At 39.3% G+C, this 11,500-nt stretch overlaps 1 protein-coding gene across 1 annotated transcript; it reads left to right on the top strand.

Moving 5' to 3' along the window:
• The first annotated feature begins 4,860 nt into the window (after positions 1 to 4,860).
• On the top strand, positions 4,861 to 7,528 carry LOC307137302 (ly6/PLAUR domain-containing protein 2-like). The gene is made up of 4 exons (XM_079834891.1): positions 4,861 to 4,929; positions 5,013 to 5,132; positions 5,264 to 5,386; positions 5,835 to 7,528. Exons 1-4 carry the CDS (start codon positions 4,881 to 4,883, stop codon positions 5,900 to 5,902), a joined length of 360 nt encoding a protein of 119 aa, XP_079691017.1. The 5' UTR covers positions 4,861 to 4,880; the 3' UTR covers positions 5,903 to 7,528.
• The last annotated feature ends 3,972 nt before the right edge of the window (positions 7,529 to 11,500 follow it).

Here is an 11,500-nt window from a genome sequence, read left to right as displayed (position 1 = left end):
TTATAAAAAACAGATTTGTGCGCATTAGTAGAGCTGAAGGTTTTAGAATAAACACGAAACACACGTGATCGCTGTCATGCGGTGAATCTGGCCAATCGTGGAACGGCTGTGTCGTCATCAGAGCCCGTGCAGCCCCATGCAGTCGCTCTCGAAAAACTGCACCGGCTGTAATCGCCGGCTGCTCTCAAATCGCTCTCGCGGCACTTTGTTGACATCCGTCACTGTCACGTGTCGTCGGCGCTGCCTCAAGTCGGACAAAATTTCTAACCGGCATACACTGCTTTAAGTCAGCCGCCGATCGGTCTGCGCATCGCTGGGTGAAGTCGAACAAGCCTAAAATAACACATGAGACTTGGGAGGCACAAGACATGATCACATGATGGCAAGGGTGAAAAAATCACATGACAAGAACCAACAGAAGTTCAAAACATATGAAACATTAACTAAAACATGAACTAAAACAAAACCAAAACACTAGAGATTACATATCCACACCTCTATAGGCGGTATATATATAAGTTTTGTCAAAGGCCCAGCAAAACCAAAACAAGACACACAAGAGTCCAGGAGGGTGGTCTTGGGGGAGGGAGGGATGGCAGGCCAGGATCATGGAGGAGAATTGGGCCTGGGATGTGGAGCAGAGGCAGGCCTAAGAAGTGGGGCAAGGGCGGACCTGGGCTGTGGGGCATGGGCAGGGAGCGGTGGACAGACCTGGGCCACAGAGCATGGGTGGACCTGGCAGGCTAAGACACCTCCCGGGAAGTAGTTCAGGAAGCCAGGGCGGCTGGACTCTGAAGACTCTGGCGTTGTGGCCATTTTGGCAGAGGGCTCTGGCGTGGCGGGCACTGTGCGATTGTAGGGTTCCACGCCCACAAAATCCACAGGGAATGATGAGTCACTCAACAGAAGGGCATGGTTGATGTATTGACCAAGGGAGAAATTAATTTCCCCCTTAGGCAGTCCAGAGCCCAAGGGTTCATTTAACCCATTTCTAAAAATGTCTTTGAGGGCAACATCATTGAAGCCAACCTGACAACAAAGTTCACAAAAATCTTCTACATAAGTCTCCAGGGGACGATTCCCATGGCCTAGATGCAGGAGGCGAATAACTGCTGGGTTCATTTGGAGGTCTGGTATTCTGTAATCCAGTCCACTGTAGGCAAGTTTGCAGAACTGAAGTGCAGTTTATTGACTGTTCTCTGCTTATTGACACAGTGAATAAAAATAAAATCCAAAACCAGGCTTGATATTCCTATGGATTGATATAAACTTGGCATGAACATGAATACACTTGCCAAACAGCAGGTTACACAGACAATACTAGACAAAGACACATCTTCTTCTTCTTCTTCTTCTTCTTCTTCTTCTTCTTCTTCTTCTTCTTCTTCTTCTTTTAGTTTTATGGTGGGTTACAGACCAGCGTTAAAGGTGCATACTGCCACCTTCTATATTGGAGTGTGTAAAATCATGGCTTCATTTTTATCTTAAATTCTTCTAACTACTCCCGTTTCATACATAAACTTCATTAAAACTTCACTTTGGGAATTTTTAGAATACCTTTAATATCCCATTCCCTCCCTAATTTAATAACTAATTCTTTAAAGTTTCCTCTTAAATGTTCTACATTTTATTAAAACATGTTCTACATTTTCTTTGCAATCACATACCTCACATTTAGCTGTGTTTATTTTACTAATAAGAAATAACGTATTATTAAGTCTGTCTTAACCGTAGTCTTGTGTAGATTATTTCCTCTCTTCTGTTTATATAATTAAATGTTCTAATTGTAATAGTTTTTGAATTCTGTAATATTCTCTCCCTTTATTATCTGAATCCCATATTTTTTTGTCAATGTTTCTTTTAATTAAAGATTTACCTTCATTTTTTCCAAGAGGAAATGTATTTTAATCCGTATAATTTAGTGCATTTTTCGCTAATTTATCAGCTTCTTCATTACCTTAGATTCCTATGGTGCTGGAATCCAACAAAACTGAACATCTATTTGCAATCTTTCTAAATTTAACAGCACTGAGTAAATTTCTATTAAAATATAATCTGTAGTTGTTTTACTACTATTAAGACTCTGTAATATTGCTTCTGAGTCTGAATAGAATACCACTCTATCCGGTTTGACTTCCTCCACCTATGGTAAACCCAGAGATACTGCAACTAGTTCAGCTGTATATACATAGATACATTACTTTTATTAAATGGGGTACTTCACCGCTGGAAAGATGAATGGGTATTTAAATTAGGTAATTTATGTAGTAGAAATGTGAAATTATTTTAGAAGTTGGTGCCTAGACTGAGAAAAGCCAGAAAATTTATTTTGGGCTCATATGGATGAAAGACAACAACTCCCAGAATGCACTTGCTTCGCTGCCCTACGAGGCCACGCCTACCAGGTACATCACTTGCCCACCGTGGGCACCCCCACCGTCATTTTGATTTGTATAGTAATAAAATAATTTAGTTCAGTAAGATAACAGACACTGCAATTACAGCTCAATACAGCACGAGCCGAACGAGAGACATTTTCTGTAGTAAATTCAAGTGTATTTATACCATATTTTTCAGTTTTCTTACTAGTCGAGTCCCAAAATAAATAAATAGCCCTGGTAAGATGCTGTAGGCATTTTTGAGGAAAAGTACTTTAAGTGTTGTTTCTTATTAGAACTAATCTGTGCATTCTCAGAATATTTAAACGTGTAAACAATGAAAAAACAACATTAACATGAAAGGGGCAGTTTATAATGTTTAAATGGCTGCTGGAACTCTGAAATATCAACAAAATCAAGCAACAATATTGTGATCACAGATATTCCAAAAGTTATTTGTTCCTACAAGTTTCATTGGACTTTCTGCATTTGCAAGATGCAGTGCATGGATTAGGCTTGCAGCCGCATCAGCTGTCTTGCACCCAGTGGTGCAGGCACAGGTGATTAACTCCTCACAGGCATCTGGAACTGGGGGTAGTGACATGAGTTGAGGAATAAGGGAATTCCCCTCTGTCTTCCATCCCATGGTTTCAGGGGGTGGCAGAACTGGCTGCTGCAAGTGGGCCTGCCGCAAGACCAAAGCCTGGAAGTGAGAGTGCTGAATGTGGAAGTAGAGAGTGTCTCTGGTTGGGGGCAGTCTTTCTATTGTCATGCCCTTGACAAACATGCTTGCTCGAACTTCATTGATGTTATCAGCATCCTTTACACTATAGAGTTTGCAGAAAAACTGTTCTGCATTCTGAATGGTGTGGTCACTCAGGTCAGGACCTTCGCCAAGCCCCGTTAGTAGATGTGAATATTCTGAAAACTTCCCAGCATGTCTTCTTTGAATGTCCTGCAATGTATGAATTTGAGTCACTCCCAGTGAGAGCATGGAAATCAGGAAGTAGCTCGGGGACCTGTGGCTCCATCTGCAGTTATTCCGCTACAGCATGAACTGGGACGTACTTTCTCTCCTTTGCTGTACCTGTCTTCATCCAGATCTTTTGGCATGGCATTATGTGGAAGTGGGCAATCAGCAGTACCAAGATGTCGGTGTCTCTTGCAAAGATAACAATTTTTTACGTTTTGCTTCTGATGCAGTGAAGGATAATTCTTGTGTCTGCTTCTTCATGTTTAGCTTCCAAACTGTCAGTGTTAAAGGGTCATGAAACCCCAAAACACTTTTTTTTTTAGATGTAAACAGATATGTATAGGCTGCACATCATTGAAAACACTAAAGGTACTCATTAATGTTATTCATATGTGAAAAATGTTATTTTTGCATTTTTCAGAGCGATTTCTGTCTTCCGGTTTGAAAAGCTAACCCGGAACAACGTCACAGAAGCTGACGTCAGCGTGTACCGTAGGTCCAAGTATGGGGCTGCTCGAACATGCTGACGTCGACCGTTTCGAGCGATTCTCGACATATATTCATGACCTAAAGCTCATTCAATCCAATCACTGCGCTGTAGTATGCATAAAATATAATTTAGTTATTATGCATGAGACAGTCACTTCTGTCAGGTTCGTCTTCCATCATTATTGTTGAGACATGATGGGGAAGTTTTGGAAGCAGCGTGCGGACAGAAAAGTCAAGGAGGAAAGTGAGGTGTTGTTTTCAGCGTGTCATGAAGGTGCTCCCTGGATTACTTTCGGTTGGGTAAAGACTGATAATCTACGGTGGAACAGCTGATGTAGATGATCGCGCTGATACGAAGTAAGGGCGCTGAGCGGGCTGTAACCGGGACGCCGTCTGTGGAAGTCATTGCTAAAAGTTCGGTAAAGTAAAATTAACTTGAGGAATCGCATGGCAAACCTGCAAGCGTTGACATTAATTTCTTAATTTATGTCAGGAGTGCAAAATAACTGATCTGTAATGAACAATACTTTGAATGAAATATCAACAAGAATCAAAAGCCTTCGTCGTGCTGCGGTGACGGAATCGGCCTTTGAAGGATGCAGTCCCTGAATTAGGACACAGCTAACAAGTCAAACCCAAACTAACGCGACTGTGACAGAACGCCCCCTTTCGGTAGGCGAGACCTCACGCCGTGGAGAAGAGGAGACGAAGAGGATGAGGGACTGGTAAAGGGATGGCACAGACAGGCAGCAGGAGGTTCTTAAGGTGGACCTCCAGAGCATCTATCAATCATAAAAGTGCTCCACATGAAGCGATGCATTTGTGTAAGAAAAATATCCATATCTATAACTATAAACTAAACTGTCTTCTCTAATCATGTGTTCATGTTGACGCGTAAGTTTTAATTCAGGTATTAGTGTATATGATTATTCATGTACTGTTAAGTGTTCATCACACATTTCCTCAACAAACCCACACATTTCTGAACAGACATAAAAGGAACTAAAACTATTTCTGTTTAGTCATTCTGTTCCTGACACATGATGGATCTGCGAGTGTGTTTTCTTCTGTTCGTTTTTCTCACTGGAGGTACAAAAAACAGCAAGCATTGAATGTATTATTTGGTACACATACTGTAGAGCGGTAACTCAATGTCTCTCTCTGTCTTTAAGGATGTTCTCTCAAGTGTTACTCATGCATATCTGATTCGACGGGTTCCTGTGAAGGAACAGTGGAGACATGTCTAGTTGGATTTTCTATATGTAATAGCATTACAACGGAACAATCAGTTGGTAAGTCCACTAGTGTGATGTGTAAATCTGCTGTAATAATTTATTAAAAGTGATAGTTTCTGAAAAGAAAGTATACTTGTTGATCTCTTCATGTCTCAACGGTTATATGGTTATTTATGTCTTTTTTGCAGGTTTCAAGGTGTCCACCACAACTAAAGGCTGTGCAAATCAATGTGAACCAGGGACCATACAGGTACCAACTGGAGGGACAGTGACAACCCACTGCTGTGACACTGACCTTTGCAATGCAGCAGGTATTGGCCTTTATTTGACAGTGCTAGTGTAACAGAGACCAGCTAGTAGTCACTGTGCGAGTAAACCTCACTCCTCTGATCTCAAGAGACACTCTAGGGACTGACGCTAGGGGTTGCAGCCTTTAGCCTCCTTGTTAGAGCGGACTCTCATGCCGGTGGACTCGGGTTCAAGTCCCGCTTGGAGAGGGCAGTACGAACAGGAGGGGTCACACTAGCAGTTTGATTTTAGTGACTTTTCATAAAATGCACAATGAGAAGTCAAAAATAGGTTAACTTGAACAGCATATGAAAAGGAGAAGCTTATGAATTAGTCAAGTGCTTTCAAAGTTTTAATTGTTTTTAAAAAAAATGAAATTGATCAACAATGAAAACATGCCATTTTTAATAACTATTATTATTACTAGAAGTAGTAGTAATTAATACTAATGTTCCTTATTGTCTTGATTAGATGGAGTGTCTAAGGGCAGCCTCCTCCTGCTCTTCGCTCCTCTGCTCTTCTACTTCCTGTTTCAGTGAGTCCAGATTCTGCACTTCAGGTTCTACAGCAAAAACCGAATATGATACACATTCTGATGCACATTCTGATTTTTAAAAGTGTGTTAAACTGCTGAAATAAAATATTTACGTACATGTATACAGTTTATTAAACAATTGTCTGTGAGTGACTGGAAATGTGTCCAACTTCCGTTTCTTTTGGTTGTTCAACTGTCACAGGGTGTTTTGGTGTTGGTTCATGTTCATTGTTCATTGTTCATGGTTTAAGTTTATCTTGTTCTTGGTTATGTTTTAGTGTGTCATGTTCACTGTCTTGTCATGCACTTCCTGGTTTTGTCATGTGATTCCCATGCCCTCATGTGTTGTGTCATGTCATTGGTTCATTGTTTGATCACTGGTCACAGGTGTCACTTGTCTTGTCATTAGTCTCAGTGTATTTAAGCCCTCATGTTTGCCGTGTGTCCTTGTCTGTTATTGTTATCAATTTTTGTGAATGGTTTGCCCCATGTTGTTAGAAATGCAGAAGTTGTACTGTATGCAGATGATGCAAGTTTATTTTGTGCATCTCCTTCAATAACCAATCTAAGTATGAAACTTCAAAACCAATTAAATTTGATTATCAACTGGGTTAATTTGAACAAATTAGTTCTAAATATTTCCAAAACCAAATGTATTGTTTTTGGTACTAAACATTTGTTAAAGAAACCTTGTAACCTAAATTTGACTATTGATACAACTTTGGTTGAGCAGGTTACTAAAACTAAACTCTTGGGTGTCAAGCTGGATAATCAGCTCTCATGGACTGATCAGATAATTCATATTGTTTCTAGGATGGGTAGAGGCATTGCTTTAGCTAGGAAATGTGTGCCGTTTTGTCCACCCTCAGTCATGAGAACAGTAGTCCAGTCTTTGGTCTTGTCACACCTGGAGTACTGCCCAGTTATTTGGTCCAGTGCTACACAGGAGCACTTGAAAAAACTTCAACTTGCACAGAATAGAGCTGCCAGAGTTGCTCTTGGCTGATCGTACAGGACCAGTGTGAATGAGATGCACACTATATTAGTATGGTTGAAGGTACAGGATAAATTAAAGATAAGTCTTCTGTGCTACATGCATAATGCCATCTATAAAAACAACCCCAGATTTTTTGTGGATAAATTGGTGTACAGTGGGTATTGTCACCAATATATTACTCAGCAGGTCAGCTCTGGTGATTTAGTTGTTCCTTTTGCACAGTCAAATTGTATGAGGAGAACTGTACTATTTAGATCCTCAGTAGCTTGGAATCAACTGTCAATATGTATAAGACAAATAAGCAACAGATCTTATTTTAAAAAGATGTATGATCTGTAATGAAAATTAAGTGTAATGACTAAAATTGAATTGTATTTATTCTTTTGATAACATATTGTAAAAAGTGTAATGTGATTGTGTATAATATGTTTTGATATTGTAAAATGGACCCCAGGAAGATTAGCGACCACTCGTGGAAGCTAATGGGGCTCCAAATAAATAAATAAATAAATATTGATGTTGTTAACTGCTGTATAGGTGAGGTTTATGTTTGCCATGTCAAGTCTTTGTTTTGATTATTGCCAAGTCTTTGTTTTATGTTTTGATATTTTTGATTAAACTGCACTTGGGTCCAACAACTCACCTCGTCAGTAGATTCCGTGACATCAACTAGCACATTTTAAGTCAAGGGTTGAAATGCTTAGAAATAATATGACTATAATCCATAACTGCTCACATTTACATTTAAAGGTTCAGTGTGTAAATTATAGCAGCATCTAGCAGTGAGGTTGCAAATTGCAACCGCCCACCTCTCAGCCCTCCTTTTCGAAGCACATAGAGAAGCTACGGAGGCAAAGGTGGACAAAGATGTCGTCGTCTGAGACAGCAGAGAGTAGCTAGCGCTCTGAAGAGCAGTTTGTTTGTTTAGGGCTACTGTAGAAACATGGCGGCGCAAAATTGCGACTTCACTGTAAGGGAAGCGTGGTGTAGATAGAAATGGCTAATTCTAAGGTAATAAAAACATACCGGTTCAAAGGCAAGCAGTTGACCCCCGCAGCTTTGAAAAGACAGCAATCGACCCCCGCAGTGCGCACTTTTGATGAGGGAAAACAGCCTGAGCGATTCGCTAACTAAAACTAAAACCAACTAAAATAGTTCAAAACAAAGCCACAACACTGTAATTGCGTCTCTGAGCAACACACGGAGGTGTTTCCTTACTGGATTAATCAACTTTTTGAATAAATCAATTGAATCAATGATTTGATGACTAAGGCTGCGTCCGAAAACCTAGGAAGCTGAATCTTTGCCTCGCTTGTAAGGCAGCGTTTGTTCATGAAGGCACCTCACAAAACTAATTTTGGACAGACTTCTTAGGCAGTGTAAGGGTTTAATGATCTACAGCAAAATAGAGAGAGCTTTGGTGAGAACTAAACACATATTTAATTACTACATTAGGAATGACTCACTCATTAATTGTGATTTGCTGCCACCTACTGGCGGTTTTAAATTCATATTTTAAAGTATCTTTTCATGTTTTAAATCATTTCAAGTATCAATATTCAACGTTTTATGTTTAAGACATCAAAACATTATTTATGCATTTGTAACTGCAGGTTATTCATTTGTCACCTCTGAGCTCATTAAACAGTCTAAATGATCTAAATGCCACTTCAGATGCAGCTTCTGTGTTTCCTCTCCAATGCAAAGATGAATTGTGTTATTTATCTTGATTGACAACAGCCCTATTGTGTCTTATTATTATAATTAAATTTGAATAAATTATGATATTGACTCAAAAGATGATGCATGCAAACAATTAGGTTTAAAAAATGAAATTATAAAAAGGTAATCAAAATGCCCATAAAAGGTAAAAAAAATTGAAACGTATTGGAAAAAAATAATTTATTTCATTGCTGTGACTGACCATCATACAGAATATGAAGAATATCGAAAACTTTAGGAGTCAGCGGTCCACGGCAGGCCTAAACCGGTACCAGCACAATAACACACTTAGAAAAAATATTGTTTAACTATCATTATCGATAAAATCCCAGAAAATATCGAGGTCATTTTTGTCAATATATCGCACACCTCTAATCAAAATGTATCAAAGTAGAATTGTGCAAGGTTGATAGTTGAGACCTTCCACATAAAAGGCTAGTCTATAAAGGGCAGATTTGGCAATCTGCAGGCATTTTGCTCATCCTTAAGTTTTGATCATTCATGTACTTCTTATTTCACTTACTTCATATTGTAATAATAATCAATATTATTCTATTAATGATCAGGCAATTTTAATATATGATGGTGGTCCGACAGTGAGCCTGAAGCGGTGGTCCAATATCTGGAAATCTGATCTGATACCGCCACCTGTGCAATAAGTCAATTTGTGAAATGTCCTCACAACTAAATATTCCACAGTCAACTGTTAGTGGTATTATAACAAAGTGGGAGCAATTGGGAACAACAGCAACTCAGCCACGAAGTGGTAGGCCATGTAAAAATCACAGAGCGGAGTCAGCGCATGATGAGGTGCACAGTGCGCAGAAGTCGCCAACTTTCTGCAAGCAATAGCTACAAACTTCCAAACTTCATGTGGCCTTCAGATTAGCTGAAGAACAGTGCATAGAGAGCTTCATGGAATGGGTTTCCATGTCCGAGCAGCTGCATACATCACCGATTGCAATGCAAAGCGGCGGATGCAGTGGTGTAAAGCACGCCACCACTGGACTCTATTGAGCAGAGGAGATGTGTTCTCCAATCCAATGGACGAGTCTGGGTTTGGCGGTTGCCAGGAGAACAGTACTTGCCTGACTGCATTGTGCCAAGTGTAAAATTTGCGGGAATTATGGTGTGGGGTTGTTTTTCAGGGGTAGGGCTTGGCTCTTCCAGTGAAAGGAACACTTAAAGGGATAGTCACCCAAAAATGAAAATTCTGTCATCATTTACTCACCCCAAGTTGTTCCAAACACAAAAGAAGAGATTGACTACCATAGTACTTTTTTACAGTCAATGGTTGCTCTCTCTGCTTGGCTACAAACATTCTTCAAAATATCTTCTTTTGTGTTCAGCAGAACAAAGAAACTCATACAGGTTTGGGTGAGTAAATGAAGACAGAATTTAAATTTTTGGGTGAACTATCCCTTTAATGCTTCAGCATACCAAGACATTTTGGACAATTTCATGCTCCCAACTTTGTGGGAACAGTTTGGGGATGGCCCCTTCCTGCTGCAACATGACTGCGCACCAGTGGACAAAACAAGGTCCATAAAGACATGGATGAGCGAGTTTGGTGTGGAGAAAAATTATATATAATACAATAGTGGAATTAACATAAAAATGTAAAGTCTAACTTTCAAATGCATGTTTTTATATCCTTCTCACATTTATAATACTTTGGTCAGTTAATAAGAATCATTTATGTAGTTTTATATTTATTGAATGAATTAAAAGAGCCGTTTCATGTTTATCCTTGAATCACTTAACTAGTCGCGGTCGATATAGGATTTAGAAAGTAATTAGTAATAAGTAATTAAATACTTTTTGGAGAGAGTAATTTGTACAGCAATCTAATTACACTAATAAAGATGTAATTAGTAACTAGTAATTAAATACTTTTTTAGAGCAACTTACCCAACACTGCTGCTGTGTGATACTCATTTAAAATTATTTGACTTTTTAATGTGTAGGATATGTATACATACAGTATTTTTCAAATGTGTTGTTGTCATATTTATTCAAGTTTAATCACAAAATGTTTGATTAAACTTTTGATGTCATTTGTTATTTAAGTCGGCGCGTAAGTGCATATATCATGCTCGTGTTTGGATAGGCCTGTTAGTACCGGTTCGCAATTGCGAGCCACGTCTTTGTATACTTTAACCAGTGTTGGGCAGTAGCGAGCTACAAGTAGCGATGCTACTAGCTTAACTAAATTTTCAGTAGCTTGTCAGTAGCTCAGTTACTTTTAAAACAGTGTAGCTTTTCCAGTAACTAACTACTTAACTACTATCTAGCAGGTAGCGGTGTAGCGCGATTCCGTTTGGGTTCTGACGAGAACATAAAAGACATAGGGTCAAAAATTACCGCTTCATTAAGTTTTGTTTTGTAGGACGCCTTTCTTTAAAGTGAATTTCGTTTTGTATAAATTGTATCTTAATTTTAATCAATGTTTCATCAGCCGATTGCCTGGATTTAATAAATAAGAAGCAAATATAGCAGACAATAATCGTGACATGGAGGCGCCTGAGCGATCACTTTTGCACTTGAACTGGAGCGTGTCTCATAAATGAACCAAATCTCAGCAGCTACTTGCCTCACAGACATGAGAAATATGTGTATAGATAGCTTGAAATGTCCACTTTTAAACTAAACAATTCAAAACTAAAATAAATAGTCAAGCAAAGTACGTGCACTGTTCACGCGAGCAGCTCATGACTACTCTGGGGTCCGTTTCCTGTGCAACGTCGTTACTCACAACCGTAGTACATTGCATCGTTGAAGTAATCAACTAGCTAGTCACGTCTGTTTCCCGAAACCATATTGTGGCAAATCTGTCGTTCAACCACTTTGGTTAATGATGTCATTCAGGTGGTCGAGTAATAA

The sequence above is a fragment of the Gobio gobio genome, assembly GCF_949357685.1.
Source record: "Gobio gobio genome assembly, chromosome: 14".
NCBI lineage: Eukaryota > Metazoa > Chordata > Actinopteri > Cypriniformes > Gobionidae > Gobio > Gobio gobio.
Note: the sequence above shows the minus strand (reverse complement) of the source record. Positions and strands in the feature narration are given on the sequence as shown.